Source organism: Artibeus jamaicensis, unplaced genomic scaffold (assembly GCF_021234435.1).
Source record: "Artibeus jamaicensis isolate MK-2021 breed Jamaican fruit bat unplaced genomic scaffold, CSHL_Jam_final contig_558, whole genome shotgun sequence".
Classification (NCBI taxonomy): Eukaryota; Metazoa; Chordata; class Mammalia; order Chiroptera; family Phyllostomidae; genus Artibeus; species Artibeus jamaicensis.
The window spans coordinates 4,788,093-4,807,990 of record NW_026521886.1 but is presented as its reverse complement, the minus strand read 5'-3'; the positions used below and the strand labels follow the sequence as shown (position 1 = coordinate 4,807,990).

Sequence of the window (19,898 nt, the reverse complement as noted above, 5' to 3'; positions counted from 1 at the left end):
AGCAAGCAAAATATAACCAGAGACATTGAAATAAAGAGCAAATTGACTAACCAGAGGGGAGGGCTAATGGGGATAACAAAAAAAGGGGGGGAAGGGTTGTCAAGGAACGTATATAAAGGACACATGGACAAAGTCAAAGGGAAGTAGGGTTGAGGGTGGAAGTTGGGGATGGATGGGGCTATGGGAGTTGTGGGGGAAAAATGGAGACGACTGTACTTGAACAAGAAAAAAATCTTAAAAAAACCCCCAAACCTCACTTTACATTTTGCATCAATTAGCCTGTAGTTAGTGGATTTTGTTTAGTTTTAACAACTTATTCAGCAAGAATTTGTTGTGTAACTACTCTGTCAATTTTGTATAACCACTGTTAAAATTGTGGTGAATCCAGAGTTTTCACAAGAGAAGAAAAATATTAATAAGGGTTGCTAAATAAGGAATAATTAATGTTGGTTGTTTAGCTCCAGGAAAATAAGGTTAAACTAGAGGGACTAAGACAACATGTAAATTCTCCTCCCCTGAGGGAGATACTTCCTAGGTATTTCTAACTTAGATAAAACAGAAATGGGCTTAAATTAAGTTGTAGATGAACTATCACATTTTCTTTTAAGGAATTTAGGGAGGAAAAAAGGAGGCCGAGATGTGTTTTTTAAAATATATTTTATTGATTATGGTATTACAGTTGTCCCATTTCCCCCTTTCATTTCCCTCCTCCCTGTACACCCCCTTCTACCCACATTCCCCCTGCTTTAGTTCAATCCATGTGTCACAAGTTCTTTACCTTCTACATTTCCCATACTATTCTTACCCTTCCCCCTGTCTGTTTTCTCCCCACCGTCTATGATACTTATTCTCTGTCCCTCTTCCCCCTCTCTCCTTCTCCCACTCCCCTGTTGCTAACCCTCCTCATGATCTCCATTTCTGTGGTTCTGTTCCTGTTCTAGTTGTTTGCTTTTGTTTTAGGTGTGGTTCTTAATAACTGAGTTTGCTGTCCTTTCACTGTTTATATTTTTTATCTTCTTTTTCTTAGATAAGTCCCTTTAACATTTCATATAATAAGGACTTGGTGATGATGAACTCCTTGAGCTTGACCTTATCTGAGAAGCACTTTATCTGCCCTTCCATTCTAAATGAAAGCTTTGCTGGATAGAGCAATCTTGGATGTAAGTCCTTGCCTTTCATGACTTGGAATACTTCTTTCCAGCCCCTTCTTGCCTGTAAGGTCTCTTTTGAGAAATCCGCTGACAGTCTGATGGGAACTCCTTTGTAGGTGACTGTCCCCTTATCTCTTGCTGCTTCTAGAATTCTCTCCTTCATTTTAATCTTGAGTAATGTAATTATGATGTGCCTTGGTATATTCCTCTTGGGTCCACCTTCTTTGGAACTCTCTGAGCTTCCTGGACTTCTTAGAAGTCTATTTCTTTTGCCAAATTGGGGAAGTTCTCCTTTATTATTTGTTCAAATAAGTTTTTCACTTGTTGCTGTTCCCCTTCCCCTTCTGGTACCCCTATAATTCGGATGTTGGAAGGTTTCTAAGCCTCTCCTCATTTTTTTAAATTCTTGTTTCTTCATTCTTTCTTCCTTCTGTTCCACTCCATTGATTTGAGTCCCAGTTTTGTTTACATCACTATTGGTTCCCTGTGCATTTTGCTTCATTTTACTTAGTGTTGCCTTTATTTTTTCATCTAATTTGCCAGTTTTTCATCTAAATCAACCAGTTCTGTGAGCATCCTGATGAGCAGTGTTTTGAACTGTGCATCTGATAGGTTGGCTATCTCTTTGTTGCTTAGAAGTATTGGCTCTGGGGCTTTGAGCTCTTCTTCTGCTTGAGCCATAATGGTTTGGTCTGTACCCACCTGGTATGTATGAGTGGCGGGGGCTTAGGTGTTGAGCAGGGCGGGTCTACACAGTTGCTGGGTTGTGACTAGGGGAGGGGTCAGAGAGGGAGCAATGGCATTTGTTCTGCTCTCTTGGATTTTGGTCCCCTTTGCTGCTTCCCACAAGCAAATTGGGCCCTTCTGGTGCTGGTTCCCGGGTATGTGGGCTTGTGTACATTGTAGGACCCTGGGGGTCTCCCCAGCAAACTCTCCTGTGAGGCTAGGAGCCTCTCCCGACACCTCAACCCCCGAAAGTTTTTCCAGTTGGTGCTTTTAGGCTTTATTTCTTGTAGCTTGGGCCCTGGGTTGTGCAGTTTGCCTCATGGACCATTTTTAAACCTGCCTGGTTTATCTGCACGTGAATATGTGTCCACAGTCAGCCAGCTGCCTTGGGAGCCTTACTGGGTTTTCTTCCCATGCTTTTTCCTGCTGGGACTCCTCTTTGCTTGCTGCAGACTCTGCCCCTCTTACTGGTCTGGATGAATGATTCATTGTTGTGGGACTTCAGTACAGTTCAATTTTCTGTCTGTTGTGGTTGTGTTTTTGTTTCTAAATCTTTATTGTTCTTAAATTTGGTTGTGCGAGGAGGTATAGTATTTCCACCTATGCCTCCATCTTGGCCTGAAGTTCCAGTCTGTATTCCTTGAGAGCAAGGTCATTCTCTTACAAAGCCACAGTACAATGATTGCAAATCAGGAAATTGACATTGATAAGATACTATTATATAATTACAAACATTGCCAGTTTTCCCAGTAGTGTCCTTTCTAGCAAATGAAAAAGAAAATAGTTTTTTCTAGTTCACTGTCCAGTCCAGCATCATGTGCTACATTTAGTTGTCATATCTCTTTTGTCTCTTTTATCCTGGAAAGTTTTTTAGCTTTTCTTTGTCTTCATGACTTTGACATGTTTGAAGGAGATAGGCCAGTTATTTTATAGGATGCCTCTGAATTTTTAAAAATATCTTTTATTGATTATGCTATTACAGTTGTCTCATTCCCCCCCTTTATTTTCCTTTGCCCTGCACACCCCCTCCCACCTGCATTCCCCCACTTTAGTTCATGTCCATGGGTCATACATATAAATTCTTTGGTTTCTACATTTCCTATACTATTATTACCCTTCCCCTGTCTATTTTCTGCCTAGCATTTATGCTAGTTATTCTCTGTACATTCCCCCATCTCTCCCCCTCCTACTCCCCCACTGATAACCCTCCATGTGATCTCCATTTCTGTGATTCTCTTCCTGTTCTAGTTGTTTGCTTAGTTTGTTTGTTTTATTTCTTCCTTTTAGATTCAGTTGTTAATAGCTGTGTGTTTGTTGTCATTGTACTGATCATATTTTTATTTTCTTCTTTTCCTTAGATAAGTCCCTGTAATATTTTATATAATAAAGGCTTGATGATGATGAACTCCTTGAACTTGACCTTATCTGAGATGTACTTTATCTGCCCTTCCATTCTAAATGATGCTTTGCTGGATAGAGGAATCTTGGATGTAGGTTTCATGAATTCATGGATGAAGTTTTCATGAATTTCATGAATTACATGGATGTTGCCTTTCATGAATTCACAAACTTCTTTCCAGCCCCTTCTTGCCTGTAAGTTTTTTTTTTGAGAAATCAGTTGATAGTCTTATGGGAACTCTTTTGTAGGTAACTCTCTCCTTTTCTCTTGCTGCTTTTAAGATTCTCTCCTTGTCTTTAATCTTGGGTAATGTAATTATGATGTGCCTTGGTGTATTCCTCCTTGGGTCCACCTTCTTTGGGACTCTCTGAACTTCCTGGACTTCCTGAAAGTCTGTTTCCTCTGCCAGATTAGGGAAGTTCTCCTTTTTTATGTTGTCAAATAAGTTTTCAATTTCTTAGTTTTCCTCTTTTTTTTCTGGAAGCCCTATGATTTGGACGTTGGAATATTTAAAAATGTCCTGGAAGTTCCTAAGCCTCTCCTCATTTTTCTGAATTCTTGTTTCTTCATTCTGTTTTGGTTGAATGTTTCTTTCTTCCTTCTGCTCAAAACTGGTTTCCAAAACCGATTTGAGTTCCGGTTTCCATCCTGTCACTGTTGATTCCCTGTACATTTTCCTATATTTCACTTTTCATAGACTTCATTTTTTTCCTCTAATTTGTGACCATACTCAACCAATTCTGTGAGCATCCTTATTACCAGTGTTTTGTACTGTGTATCTGATAGGTTGGCTATCTTTTTGTCACTTAGTAGTTTTCTGGAGCTTTGATCTATTCTTTCTTTTGGGCCACTTTTTTTGTTTGTTTTGTTTTGGAGCACTTGTTATGTAGCAAGGCATGGATCTTTAGGTGTTCACCAGGGCCGGGCCACCCAGGTCACTGAATTGTGGGTGCTGTAAATTGGGGAGGGGTCAGAAAGGGAACAGCACCACTTGCTTGGCTCTCTGCCAGTTTTCAGTTACTTCCTCTGCTACCCACAATCAAATTGGGCCCTTCTGGTGCTGATTCCCAGGTGGATGGGTTTGTTTTAGGATGCTGTGGGTCTCTCCAACAAACTCTCCTGTGAGGCTGGGAGTTTCTCCTGTTGTTGCTTTCCCCCCACAAGTGTTTTCAGTCAGAGGCTTTGAGGCTTTATTTCCCCATACCGGAACCCTGTGTTGCACAGTCTGTCTTGCTTCCCAGGAAAGCAGTTATTCCTCCCAGTTCACCTGCATGCAAATGTGGGACCACCCAGTCAACAAGCCACCGCTTCTCCTGGTCTGTCAGCTGCCACCTTGCCTGCCCTGGTCCTCCAGCCACTGCTTTGCCCTGAGTCCTCTCCACCCCTCCTACCAGTCTGGATGAGTGTTTCTTCTTTAAATCCTTGCTTGTTGGACTTCCATACAGTTCAATTTTCTGTCAGTTCTGGTTGTTTTTTTCTTTTTAAATTGGTTGTTGTCTTTCTTTTGGTTGTGCGAGGTAGGCATGGTGTGTCTACCTATGCCTGCATGTTGGCCGGAAGTCGATATTTCTGAATTTTGGTTTGTCTACTGTTTCCCCATGATTAGACTCAGATTCTGCATTTTTGGCAGGAATGTTATAGAAGTGCTATTGTATTTTTCTCAGTTGATCATGTCATGGTTCTACTGTTGGATAATGCTTGGTTTCTTTACTCATTAGTCTACATTCATATTTGGGTCCTGTCCACTTTCCTGAGAACCCTGTTTTCATCCCACCCAGGTCTGTCCTGCAGCTGCTCCTGGCAGACTTCTAATCATGCCTCCTAATCATAGTCTATGCCCCCAGTAGGTCTTACTACAAATTCTTGTTTCTGGTGTAAGAGTCATTTCTGATATTCAGATCATATCTAGACTTGTCAGTAGATGGTCTGTCCTTTCCTGCCCTCTTTCTGGACTCTCTTTGATTTATCACTCAAGTGTTTATCCTGCTCCTCATCTTTGGAGCAGATTTCCAGAACAGTGCTATTTTTCCTATTATGATTTTACAATAGAAAAATTCTTTTTGTGATAATAACGGAGGGAGGAATACTAAAGTTCAACAAGTATTTGCTCTGTACTATGGGCTGTGCCAAGATTTTATCTCATTGAATTATAACCATAGCCCTATGTGCTAGGTACTGTTATTTTACACATAAGAAAAAGGAGACATAAAAGTAACACCCAAGATGAAGTAACATGTTTAAGGCAACACAGTTAATTAGCAGTGGAACTGACTTCACGCAGTGAAAGGAAAAAGGAATTGTGTTGGATACTGAGAGGTGGTAAAGAAGTAGGAAAAAACCCTGCCAATTCCAAGTCTCAGCAAGTATCGTTTAGTGACCTGTTAAGTCACTGAAGATGAGAGGCTGGAAGTCTCTCAGGGAGATGATGGGGGATGTAGATTTAGGAGCCTTTAGCATAGAGCCAACAAGTAAGTGTTTGGAATCTGCAAACTCTGTTAGAAAGAAGTGTAGAAATGGTGAATCAAAGCTCACTGTTTGGGAGTAACCACATTTAAGGAGGAGAGGATCTTCTATAGATAGTGAAGGAGATTACAAACTCTTATCAGTAAGAGTTTGTAATCAAGTGAAGCCTATTTTTTTTATTAAATATTTCATTTATTTATTTTCAGAGAGAGGGGAGGGGAAGGAGAAAGAGAGGGAGAGAAACATCAATGTGTGGTTGCCTCTCATGTGTCCCCCACTGGGAACTGGCCTGCAACCCAGGCACGTGCCCTGACTGGGAATCGAATCTTGATCGCATGGTTCACAGGCCCGCGCTCAATTAACTGAGCTACACCAGCCAGGGTGAGCCTATTTTGTTTTTATTTAGGATAGTAGAGGAGTTGTCCTTAATGCCATATATGTAAGACATTTATCAAAACTATCTTCAAAACTTAGAAGATAGGTTCTAGAAAGAACCCCAGTAAAATCCCCTAAACTGTTTATATTTTCCTCTACAATGGTGAATAATAGTGGTCATGCTGTTGATGTGATCTGGGAGCCAGAAGATTTAGCCACTTAAAATTAGTCTCAATTTTAAACCTTTCTAAGTAATTCTCTGGGCTTCAGTTTTTCATGTGACAGTAAGAACGCTGGTTTGCCACATGAAAAACTGAAGCCAAGGGAATCTTAGAGGAGAATATGAACTGTTTTACTGGGAGCAAGGTTCTCTCTGGAGGTATGGAAACTTGGGTTTTGGAAAGTGGGCATCAAATTGAGTAGAGGGATTGTTTTGGCCAGCTTGATATCTTAGGACACCCCCCCTTGCCACTTTACACCCCAGTGGAATTCTGCTGGTGAGTGCATTGCTATCCTGCCACATTTGAGACTTTCTCTAATCCATTGGCTTGTTAAAGTAATTCCTGAGGGTTTCCAAAGCACCGTTCCTCTAGATTTCACAACTTCTGTTATGGCATGGCTACTCCTATAGTCAGTCAGAGTGCTAACTTTTTCCTGTTAATCCCCCACATTTTATCAGTTCTACCTCAGGAACATGTACTGAATTCATTTTTCTCTCATCATTTCCAATATCATCATCTTCATTTATCTCTTCTGAATTATTATTTTTTCTTCTACATTGAGAATTTTATTTGATTTTTAAAAATATGTTTTATTGATTATGCCATTACAATTGTTCTATTTCCCCCCCTTCATTCCCCTCTACCCTGCATACCCCTCCCCCACTATTCCCCCCTTTAGCTTATGACCACATGTCTCAACTTCTTTAGATTCTATATTTCCCATACTAATCTTGCCCTCCCCCTATCTATTTTCTACCTACCATCTATGCTACTTATTTTCTGTACCTTCTCCCCCCTTTTCCTCATCCCACTCCCCTGTTGCTCCCCTGTTGAAGATCACCCTCCATGTGATCTTCATTTCTATGGTTCTGCTCCTGATCTAGCTGTCCTCTTAGTTTGCTTTTGTTTTAGGTGTGGTTCTTAATAACTGTGAGTTTGCTGTCCTTTCACAGTTCATCTTTTTTATCTTCCTTTTCTTAGGTAAGTCCCTTTAACATTTCATATAATAAGGGCTTGGTGATGATGAACTTCTTGAATTTGATCTTATCTGAGAAGCACTTTATCTGCCCTTCCATTCTAAATGAAAACTTTGCTGGATAGAGCAATCTTGGATGTAGGTCTTTGGATTTCATGACTTGGAATACTTCTTTACAGCCCCTTCTTGCCTGTAAGGTCTCTTTTGAGAAATCAGCTGACAGTCTGATGGTAACCTTTGTAGGTGACTGTCCCCTTATCTCTTGCTGCTTCTAGGATTCTGTCCTTCATTTTAATCTTGGCTAATGTAATTCTGATGTGCCTTGGTGTGTTTCTTCTTGGGTCCAACTTCTTTGGGATTCTCTGAGCTTCCTGGATTTCTCGGAAGTCTATTTCCTTTGCCAGATTGGGGAAGTTCTCTTTTCTTATTTGTTCAAATAAGGTTTCCACTGGTGGCTGTTCCTCTTCCCCTTCTGGTACCCCTATAATTCGGATGTTGGAGCGTTTAAAGATGTCCTGAAGGTTCCTAAGCCTTTCCTCATTTGTTTGAATTCTTGTTTCTCCATCCTTTTCTGTTTGGTTATTTTTTTCCTCTTTCTGGTCCACTCCTTTGATTTGAGTCCCAGTTTCCTTTCCATTACTATTGGTTTCCTGTGCATTTCCCTTCATTTCAATTAGTTTAGCCTTCATATGTTCCTCTAGTTTGTGACTAAAATCAACCAGTTCTGTGGACATCCTAATCACCAGTGTTTTGAACTGTGCATATGAAAGTTTGGCTATTTCTTCATTGCTTAGATTTGTCAACATTGGGGCTCTGAGTTGTTCTTGCGCCATAATGTTTTTCTCTGTTTGTGCCTGTTAGGTAGGAGGAGCAGAGGCTTAGGCATTCGCCAAGGCAGGGCCACCCAGGTAGCTGGTTTGCGATGCTGTATGTGGGAGCGGGGTCAGAGAGGGACAACAGCGGTCCCCTCTGCCACTTCCTGCCACTGGAGCCTGCACGGTTTGTCTCACCACTCACTCCTTCACTGGTTTATCTGTGCTCGAATGTGTGACCATGGTTAGTCTGCCACCTTGCGCCCTCAGTGGGCGTACTACTCCACACCTGAGATCTGCCCACAGCTGCCTGCATGCCTGGGTTGCTTGCCCGGGTAGGTCCAGTGGATCTTTCCTGCCCGACCCCATTTTGCTGCTGGCTCTGCCCCTCTTACCCATTTGGATGAAGGGTTCATTGTTGTCAGACTTCCATATAGTTCAATTTTCTGTGGTTTGGCTGTGTTTTTGTTGCTAAAACTTTGTTGTTTTTAAACTTGGTTGTGCGAGGAGACACAGTGCTTCCACCTATGCCTCCATCTTGGCAGAATTCCCCTCTCCTGAATTATTGCAACAAGCCCCCTAGTTCTTTTCTCTACTTTCATTTCCTCCTTCCTCTAATTCTTGCATATTGCTGTCAGATTAATTTTCTAGTAATGAAATCTGATGATTGTATTTGTTTTATTTCCCAAGCACCCATCTTATATTCTGTTCTATAGTATTCTGCCAAGTGGTCATCCAGCCCATTTCAGTTATTTTTTTATGCATTACATTTCAATTTTAAACCCATCTATTATAAAGTTTTTACCTATATTGAAGTCAAATATTTTTCCTTCTATATACTTGTTTTATGGATATAATTTCCTCTTGAATATCTCTGAAGATGCTAATAAAAAGGTTTTCTACATTCTCTTTTGTTTACTAGGTTAACTCTTCTCTCAGAGGTCACTTGCTTTGCTTTCTTACTCTCATGCTTTTTCACAAACCTAGCTTTCCTCAAATGTTTTGTGAACCTTGATTGTTTTCCCCTGTCTGTAAAAATGATACTAGATTGCTCTGTATTGGAGTCTGGCATGGGTTTCCTCAGCAGTTCTGTGGTCACCGTTCCAGCAGCAGGTTTCGTCCCTGAGGTCTTCTTTGTGTGGGGAGCAAGTAAGCTTCCCTGCAGAGTGTGTACAAGAGGGAAAGTAATGAAAGGTCTTGAGTTGCTAAGTCTGTACTATTTAAAAAAAGGCATACATTTAAAAGAAGTGGGGTAGGTAGAATATTATAGTTACTCATTTAAATATAGTGGGCTTTCAATTAACACTGAGATTATTCAGTTTGTAAAAACAATACTTTTGTTATAGGTAATCAGTTTTTCTTTCTGTAATAATTCTCAGAGCTCTCTATATTCTGTGTTTAATTTGAATAATTGCTCCCTAGGTCTGCTGCACAGCTTCTACCCTGAGATTTACTTTTATGACATTCTTGTCATGTTTCTTGATTTCCCATGTCTTTTTCCAGGGGTGGTCGGAGAGGGGGGATGGTTTCTTAGAGAACTTCTTTAACTAATTTTCTCAGAATCTGTGGATAGTAAAACCTTTTAGTCCTTGCATACATAAAAATGTCTTTATTTTTAATCACACTTGAATTATATTACTTGGGTATAACATTTCAAGTTCAAACTAAACTTCCCTTACAATTTGGAATGCATTTTTCAGTTTTTTCCTTCAGTCTAGTGTTATTAATTAGAAGTGTGATGATGATGGAGGACTTAAGAGTTGGGAAACTTTGTTTTGGGGTAAAGAGTTATAAGCCTAGCAAGTAATGTATATATTAAAGCTTTTGTTTCAGAAACTACAGATAAGGCCCATCCTGGCTCCTGGGAAAACAGTCATTCTCCTGGGGCACTGCTAAAGATGACCACCTGAGGACAAGTGGAGGTATCCAGGCCATTGTGTTTCAGGAAAGGGCAAACAACCACCTGCCCCTGGGAACAAGTAACTGCCCAGGACAGGAATGTTGCAGTTTCTTCTACCTGACCCTCCCTGAATTTCAAAACCCCTCACTGTACCTTGTTTATTCCCTGCTATAAAAGCCTTGGCCTGAAAGGAAAAGATGAAGATGGTCTGTTAGGGTATGAACCCACCATCTTCTCAGATTGCCAGCCATCAAATAAAGCACCCATAAAGATTCAATCACTGTCATTGCTTATTGTTTTGGTAGGGACAGGCTCCAAACTCCAGTGTCTTTTCCAGCTTCAATGATAATTTGATAATCTGTTTCTTGTTCCTTTATGGGTTCCTTTATTATTTTTCTGAGAGTTTTTAGGATTTCCTGTTGCCCCTTAAAATTCCGAGTTGTCATAGAATGAGGCTTAATGTGAGTCTTCTATCATTCCCCTTGTGTGTATTCTCTTTCACTATGAAGATTCATGCTTCTAGGCCACAAAAATTTTCTTTTTCTTCTTTTGGCTATTTACTGTCTCCATTTTGTTGGTTCTATCTTTTTGGGAATTATAAAAGAATAAAACTTGTCATTTTCCTTTTGCTCTGGAGACCTTCCCATAATTTTTTTCAGCTGTTCTATTGAATTTTTACATTTCAACATTTGAATTTCAATTTCTAAGAACTCTTTCTATTTAAAAGATTACTTGACTTTCTTATTATCCTATTTTTATTTTAGGGATGCAATAGTTTTGACTTTCTGAGGATAGTAATTGGAATTTCAAAATTATATTTTGTTCCCAAAAGGGTTCTTAGACCTTATAAAGAGAATCTTTTCTAATGTGGTATTCTTGGTGAAATTCCCAGATGAGGAAACACAAACAAATTTTAAAAACAATAGAGAAGATATCCAAACTATCCAAATGAGGGCTAGCTCTGAGGGGTATAAATATAAACTTTCTACTTTATACTATCCTGTATTTCTGTAATTTTTGTGGAAGATTTATGTCATTTAAGAAATGTTTGTTGAAAAAAAAATGGGACTTCTGCCAAGATGGAGGCTAGGTGGATACACTTTGCCTCCTCATATAACCAAAAGAAGAACAATAACAAATTTAAAAACAAAAAACAACCAGAACTGCCAGAACATCCAAACTGGTGTATGGATGTTAAAGAGTTAAAGAAGAGTTAAAGAAGACACATTCATTCAGACTGGTAGGAGGGGCGGAGGTGGATAGCTAGGATGGAGAGGATGCAAGGTAAGGTGGCTGGCAGACTGAGTGGTCCCACATTTGCATATGGATAAACTGGGAGAAACAACTAGGATGCAAGACAGGCCATGCAACCCAGGGTTTCAGCATGGGAAAATAAAGCCTCAAAACCTCTGGCTGTAAAAATCTGTGGGGGTTGCAGCTGTGGGAGAAACTCCCAGCCTCACAGGAGAGTTGACTGGAGAGATCCACAGGGTCCTAGAATGTACACAAACTCACTCACCTGGGAATCATCACCAGAAGGATCCAGTTTGCTTGTGGGTATTGGGGGAAGTGACTGGAAGTCAGGTGAGAGCCAAGCAAGCAGTATTGTTCCCTTTTGGACCCCTCCCCTACATGCAGCCCCACAACTCAGCAATGTGGGTTGCCCCACCCTGGCAAATACCTAAGGCTCTGCCCCTTACAACATAACAGCTGTGCCAAAACAAAGACATATGACCCAAATGAACAAGCAGATCAAAACTCTAGAAAAATAACTAAGCAATGAAGAGATAGCCAACCTATCAGATGCAGAGTTCAAAACACTGGCAATCAGGATGCTCACAGAACTGGTTAAGTGTGGTCACAAAATAGAGGAAAAGGTGAAGGCTATGCAAAGTGAAATACAGAAAAATGTGCAGGGAACCAAAAGTGAAGGGAAGGAAACTGAAACTCAAATCAATGATTTAGAGCAGAAGGAAGAAATAAATATTCAACCAGAACAGAATGAAGAAACAAGAATTCAAAAAACTGAGGAGTGTTTTCAGAACCTCTGGGACAACTTTAAATGTCCCAACATCTGAATCACAAGAGTGCTAGAAATAGAAGAAAAAGGCCAAGAAATTGAAAACTTACTTGAACAAATAATGAAGGAGAACTTCCCTAATCTGGCAAAGGAAGTAGACTCCTAGGAAGTCCAGGAAGGTCAGAGAGTCCCAAAGAAGTTGGGCATACCAAGGCACCTCATAATTACATTTTAACATTAAAGATAAGAAGAAAATCTTTTTTTTTAGAAGATATTTTTAAATTATTTATTTATTTATCTTTAGAGGGGAAGGGGGGAAGGAGAGAGAGAGAGGAACATCAATGTATGGTTGCCTTTCTTGCGTCCCCTGCTGGGAACTGGCCTGCAGGGAACCGGCCTGCGACCCAAGCATGTGCCCTGACTGGGAATTGAAGAAGAAAATCTTAAATGCAGCAAGAGAAAAGGAGAGAATTACCTACAAAGGATTTCCCATTACACTGTCAACTGATTTCTTTTAAAAATATATTTTATTGATTATGCTATTACAGTTGTCCCATTTACCCCCTTTATTCCCCTCCACACCCCCTCCCACCCACATTACCCCCTTTTATTCATGTCCATGTGTCATAAGTTCTTTAGCTTCTACATTTCCCATACTATTCTTGCTTTCCCCTATTTTCTACCTACCATCTATGCTACTTATTCTCTGCACCTCTTCCCCCTCTCTCCTCCTCCCATTCCCCTGTTACTAACCCTCCATGTGATCTCCATTTCTGTGGTTCTGTTCCTGTTCCAGCTGTTTGCTTAGTTTACTTTTGTTTTAGGTGTGGTTGTTAATAATTGTGAGTTTGTTGTCATTTTACTATATATGTTTTTTATCTTATTTTTCTTAGATAAGTTCCTTTAACATTTCATAAAATAAGGTCTTGGTGATGATAAACTCCTTGAACTTGACCTTATCTGAGAAGCACTTTATCTGCCTTTCCATTCTAAATGAAAGCTTTGCTGGATAGAGCAATCTTGGATGTAGGTCCTTGCCTTTCATAACTTGGAATACTTTTTTTAGCCCCTTCTTGCCTGCAAGGTTTCCTTTGAGAAATCATCTGACAGTCTGATGGGAACTCCTTTGTAAGTAACTGTCTCCTTTACTCTTGTTGCTTCTAGGATTCTGTCCTTCATTTTAATCTTGGGTAATGTAGTTATCATGTGCCTTGGTGTGTTCCTCCTTGGGTCCAGCTTTTTTGAGACTCTGTGAGGTTCCTGGACTTCCTGGAAGTCTATTTCCCTTGCCAAATTGGGGAAGTTCTTTTTTATTATTTGTTCAAATAAGTTTTCCACTTGTTGCTCTTCCTCTTCCCCTTCTGGTACCCCTATAATTCAGATGTTGGCACATTTAAAGATGTCCTGAAGGTTCCTAAGCTGCTCCTCATTTTTAAAAATTCTTGTTTCTTCATTGTTTTCTGTTTGGTTGGTTGTTTCTTTCTTCCTTCTGGTCCACTCCCTTGATTTGAGTCCCAGTTTTCTTCCCATCACTATTGGTTCCCTGTGCGTTTTCCTTCATTTCACTTAGCATAGTCTTCATTTTTTCATCTAATTTGTGACGAAATTCAACCAATTCTGTGAGCATCCTGAGCACCAGTGTTTTGAACTGTGCATCTGATAGGTTGGCTATCTCTTCATCACTTAGTTGTATTTACTCCAGAGCTTTGATCTGTTCTTCTGTTTGGGCCATTTTTTTGTCTTATCTTGCCTGTTATGTATGAGGGGTGGAGTTTTAGGTGTTCACCAGGGCAGGGCAACCTAGATGCTGTGTTGTGGTGCTGTATGTGGGGGCAGGGTTCAAGAAGGAACAGTGGTGCCTGCTCCGCTCTCTGTGGAATTTCAGTCCCTTCTACCACTTCCCCCAAGCAAACTGGGCCTTTCTAGTGCTGATTCCTGTGTGGGTGGGCTTGTATACATTCTGGGACCCTGTGGGTCTCTCCAAGGAAGTCTCCTGTGAGGCTGGGAGTCTCTCTTGGCACCTCAACCCCCACAGGTATTTTCAGTCAGTATTTTGAGGCTTTATTTCCCTGTGCTGGGATCCTGGGTTGTGTGGTCTGTCTCACTCCCCAATTTTACCTGGTTTATCTGTGTGCAAATGTGGGACTGCTCAGTCAGCCTGCTGCCTTGTGTGCAGTGCCTTGCTTCACAGTGACCACCAGTCTGGGTCTTCCTGTTGCCACCCAGGCCCGGGGTCTGCCAGCCACCACCTGTGTGCCCAGGGTCTGTCTGCTGCTGTCTTGCACATCTGGGGTTCCTTGTGTGCCTGGTGCCACCACTTTTTTTGCCAAACCCCCCTCCCCTGGCTGCTCGACTCTGCCCCACCTACTGGTCTGGATGAATATGTCTACTTTATCTCCTTGGTTGTCTGACTTCCATACAGTTCAATTTTCTGTCAGTTCTGGTTGTTATTTTGTTTCTAAATCATTGTTGTCCTTATTTTGGTTGTGTGAGGAGGCACAGTGTATCTAACTGTGCCTCCATCTTGACTGGAAGTCAACTGATTTCTTAAAAGGAAGCTTGCAGGCAGGAAGAGGCTGGAAAGAAGTATTCCAAGTGATGAAAGGCAAGGACTTACATCCAAGATTGCTCTATCCAGAAAAGCTATAATTTAGAATGGAAGGGCAGATAAAGTGCTTCCCAGATAAGGTCAAGTTAAAGGACTTTATAATCACCAATCCCTTATTATATGAAAAGTTAAATGGACTTATCTAAGAAATAGAAGATAAAAAATATGAGCATTAAAATTACAAACTCACAACTATCAACAACTGAACCTCAAACAACAAACTAAGCAAACAACTAGAACAGGAAGAGAATCACAGAAATGGAGATCACACAGAGGGTTAACAGTGTGGAAGGGGAGTGGGGAGAATGGGGTATAGGTACAGGGAATGAGAAGCATAAATGGTAGGTACAAAATAGACACCGGAAGGTTAAGAATAGTATAGGAAATTGAAAAACCAAAGAACTTGTATGCACAACCCACAGACATAAACTAAGAGGTGGAGGAATTCTGGTAGGAGAGGAGGTGGTGCAGGGTATAGGGGAATAAAAGGGTTAAAATAAATGGGACAACTGTAATAGCATAATCAATAAAATATACTTTAAAATATGTTTATTGATTTTAAGGGAAGGGAGAGAGCAGGAGAGAGAAACATCTATCTGTGACTTTTCATATGTGCCCCAACTGGGCATTGTACCCACAATTTAGGCATGTGCCCTGACCAGGGATTGAACCCAAAGCCTTCTGCTGTATAGGATGATATTTCAACCAAATGAGCCACACTGGCCAGGGAAGATGTTTGTCATTTTTAATATTATTAAGGAAATGAGGAATAGCTTGGTCCTTGTTTCCCCTGCAGTTAGCCCCCTTCCCCTTACCCAGCCACAGCCTACTCTTTTTCTGACATGACCTCTGTTGCAACCTCCTCACTGTCCCCCTATGGGTCTCATGGTTCTTTTATATTATCTCTCCAGCAAATACTAAACAAATCAGTGAATAATGAAACCAGTGAATTAATTTTTTTTTATCTCTGTTCTTAGATTATGGTTTCCCAGACTTGACTGAGAAGGCAGATCCCATAGAAGACACCAGCCAGGGTCAAGAGGTGTCAAGCCTCCCCCCTCCCTTGCCTAAGATGAACCTGATGGAGCCACCCTGGCATATGGCTCCTGGAGAGGAAGAAGAGGAGGAGGAGGAGGTAGAGAAGGAGGAGGAGGAGGAGGAGGAAGAGGAGGAGGAGGAAGAACGAATGATTGTGAACAGAGCTCCAGAAGAAGCCCAAACTCAGGTCTACCACTTTTCTCCCACCAGCAGCAGCAGCCAGACTCCCCTGGCTCCCAAACATAGGCATGAAGATTTTGGGGACCAGACCTCCTCATATGTGGAGGTAGGGAACAGCATAGAGCCAAGCCTGTCACCACCCTCAGTCACCCCAAATACTGTCATCATGGGGGGTCAGGACTTCACAAGCCAGGAGGCAGGGGGCATAGTGCTACCAGCTGCAGAGCATGAAATAGAGTTTGAGGCTCCTCAGGAGACAAGTGAGAAGTCTACCATGGGAATAGCTGTGTTGGCTGGCAAACAAGGGGAGGTGCTGTCCTCAGCCTCATTTCCTCAAGCCCCCAGTGGATCTGAGACCCCAGATGAAGATCCCCTTTACCCTGGAGCCTCAGCTGCTTTTTCCCAGGCCCCCCAAGACACAGAGCTGACACCTTCCTCTGCTACCTTGGGACAAGAAGACCTCAGCCAGCAGTCCAAGCAAAGGCAGGCTGCTGAAGCTCAATCCAGAATCCCCTGGGATTCTACTCAGGTAATGTGGAAGTGCGTGCAGGCCCTTGGCCACCCTGCGGCTGCATGTCAGTGGGAGGTGTGCCAGGCTGAGGATAGAGGCCCATGATATCATGAATAGCCTTACAGAACTATTGGGGATGCACACCTCATGTCCTGGCAGTGGGTGTCCTCACCACACTTACATGCAAAGTAGAAGTTTTGAAAGCATATGGTGCCCTGGCCTGGTTTTCATTTGTTCAGGTGCTACTGCTGCTACCCTTGGCTTCCATACTGCTTATGACAGTGGAGAGAGTTTGTGCTGTATTCTCTTCAGCTCTGTTCTCACACCTACTACATGTGCAGTTGTCCTCTGCTCCTCCCCTCATTATACCTATGCAGTATACACACACATCTAAATCAGTGCTCACACCTTTCAACAACAGAAGGAAAAGAAAGGGATCCTAAGTTTTCAGCCTGTGCACCTGGCCCGCAGTGATATTTTTGTTTGCCCAACAGAATATTAAAAACTAATTTGTCTGTAGCTAGGGCAAACCCTCTCTGGTCTAGCTCCTTTGGCACAGTTTCCTCTTCCTTTATGTCACTCTTGGCTTCCTCCTCTCACTTGCTGCAAGAAGATATATGGGTGTGTGGACCTTGTGGATCTTGGGCATGTCATTTTCCTGCAGAGGCTATCAGCTCCCCACTAGCTATCACAGCCTACACCTGGCCTTCACCTCCTAGCTTCTCAAAAATTTTCTACCCATGCTCTCTCTGGATGCCTTTCCTTACACTCTTTGTAACTGTCACCCTTCTTTTTGTTTCATTGTACAGGTTATCTGCAAAGACTGGAGCAATCTGGCTGGGAAAAATTACATCATTCTGAACATGACAGAGAACATAGACTGTGTGAGTGCAGAGCTAAGCTGAGGACCTCAGGCTGAGATTGGAGGGAGAGGGCAAAGAAGGTGCAGTGGGTGGGCAGTGGGTAGGCACTGGAGAATGGGCAGTGGACAGGGTAGAAAGCCTAGCTCTTAAGTCAGAGGGAACTAGCCTAACCCAGGGAATAAACCCACGAACATCCAGGAAGATAGTACTTTCATATTTTCACATTTCTAGGAGCAAGGACTCTTTTGTTCTTGCTCCCCTTTGTCTTTAATTTAAAGGGATAGTTTTGCTCTGTGCGCAGTATCTTAACTCTCTGAAGATGTTAAAATAGTTTTTAAAAAATCTTTTCTCCCTGTAAGGGTTGCTTTCCCCATTTCTATATTTTTGGTTTCAGTTTTTCCACATGCCCACTCTCCTCAAATGTCTGGTGGCATTTGCCACCAGAAAGCTGGTTGGAAGTTTTGAGCATGGTGGTGGAGTCTCTTAACTATGGCTTCTCAGGAGGATGTTCTGGCTGAATCATTTTACTTCAAAATTTCTAATCTCAACATCTTTGGGTCTTTTTCTCTGAGGTGATTAGATTCTTTGAAAAAGGGAACTTCTGTTCTCCTGGGAGTATAAAGGGCTGGTTGCCAATGTTCTGGGAGCCAGAGTTGGGAGAGAATTGGGCATCTCACTATTAGAAACATGTGTGCATAAATATATTTTACTCCTCTTGTTTGCAGTGTGAGCCTCCTCCCACAGTTGTGCCAGGTGTCTGCTAGGTTAGAGATCCTCTGTTTTATCCTCTTTAAAGAATAAACATTCATTCTTCTACTGGGGGGAGAGATATTTGTCAGCTGTGAAGTTTTGGGAAGAGGAAGTAGGAATCCAGCTGATGCTTAAACAGACTTCCAAACAGCTTTTTTATATCTAGTTTTTTAATTTCATCCCATCTTATAAAGGTAACCAGTGCTGCTTATTCCAGAGCATTTGGGAAATTTGACAGTATAAGTCTTATTGCTTCTCAGCTTTCTCTGTTTTAGCTAAGGATTTGACTCCTTGGGGCTTGCTAAATCAAGGAATTCTTCTTTTTAAGTGTTTTTAAAAATATTTTTAAATTTTTATTTATTTATCTTTAGAAGAGAAGGGAAGGAGAGAGGGAGAGAAATATCACTGCATGGTTGCTTCTCATGTGTCCCCTGCTGGGAATTGTCCCCTGCTGGGAATTGGCCCTTGCTAGGAACTGGCCTGCAACCCAGGCATGTGCACTGACAGGGAATCGAACCTTGATCTTTTGGTTCGCAGGCCCATGCTCAATCCCTTAAGTGTTTTTAAATTAAAAATTTTTTCACTTAAACTTTACATTCAATATTATTGTGTATTACTCTCAGATGTACAGCAAAGTGATTGAAAAATCATATACTTTATGAAGTGGTTCTCCCACATTTTAAGTACCCACCTGGTTCAATACATAGTTGTCATGATAGTTGTCATAGTTATTGACTATATTCTCTATGCTGTAATCTACATCTCTGTGACTACTCTGTAACTACAGATTTATACTGCTTAATCCCTTTATCTTTTTCATCTAGCCTCTCTATAAGGGGAAGGGATCTTCTGTCAGTCTGTTTTTTATATTTATGAGTTTGTTTCTATTTTATTTGTTTATTTTGTTCTATAAGTTCCACAGATAAGCGAAATACCAAATGGTGTTTGTCTTTCTCTCTGGCTTAGTTTGCTTAGTATAATACCCTCTAGGTCCATCCATGCTGTTGCAAAGAGTAAGAGTTCATTCTTCTTTATGGTCGAATAGTATTCCATTGCATGCCTGCACTACTTTATCCACTCGTCTACTAGTAGGGACTTGGGTTGCTTCCATATCTTGACTATTGTAAATAACACTGAAATTAAAATAGGGGTGAATACACTCTTTCAAATTAGTGTTTTAGTTTTTTTATATATTCCTAGGAATGGAATCACTAGGTTATAAGGCAATTCCATTTTGAATTTTTGAAAGAAACTCTACACTATATTTCATAGTGGTTGTACCAATCTGCATTCCCAAATAACAGTGCATTAAGGTTCCTCTTCTCCACATCCTTGTCAGCACTGTTTGTTGATTTATTGATGATGGCCATTCTGACAGGTGTGAAGTAATATGTGGTTTTGATTTTCATCTCTCTGATGATTAGTGATGTTGAGCAACTTTTCAGCTAAATCAGGAAATTCTAACTCATATATTCAGATTTTATTGCTCTTGTCTCCTCTTCTGTTTGGTTTTTTTGGTTTTGTCTTTGTGGTTTTAAAATTTTTAAAAAAATGGCCCTGGCTGGTGTAGCTTGGTGGATTGAGCTCAGGCTGCAAACCAAAGGGTCACCAGTTTGATTCCCAGTCAGGGCATATGCCTGGGTTGCAGGCAGGGTCCTCAGTGGGGGCCATGTGAGAAGCAACCACACATTGATGTTTCTCTCCCTCTCTTCCCCTCTCTAAAAATAAATAAACTAAGACTTCCGCCAAGATGGAGGCATAGGTGGAAACACTGTGCCTTCTCTCACAACCAAGTTTAGAGATAATTAAATATTAGCAACAGAAAACACAGCCAGAACACAGAAAATTGAACTTTTCGGAAGTCTGATAACAACAAATTCTTCAGCCTGACCGGTAAGAGGGGTG

At 41.3% G+C, this 19,898-nt stretch overlaps 1 protein-coding gene across 1 annotated transcript in view; it reads left to right on the top strand.

Moving 5' to 3' along the window:
- Positions 1–19,898, top strand: part of PODXL2 (podocalyxin like 2) — a 55,510-nt gene that overhangs the window by 16,030 nt on the left and 19,582 nt on the right. Inside the window, exons 3-4 of the mRNA XM_037135066.2 lie at positions 15,629–16,398; positions 17,190–17,264. Of these exons, the coding sequence (XP_036990961.2) occupies positions 15,629–16,398; positions 17,190–17,264 (845 nt within the window). The remainder of the gene's footprint in view (positions 1–15,628; positions 16,399–17,189; positions 17,265–19,898) is intronic.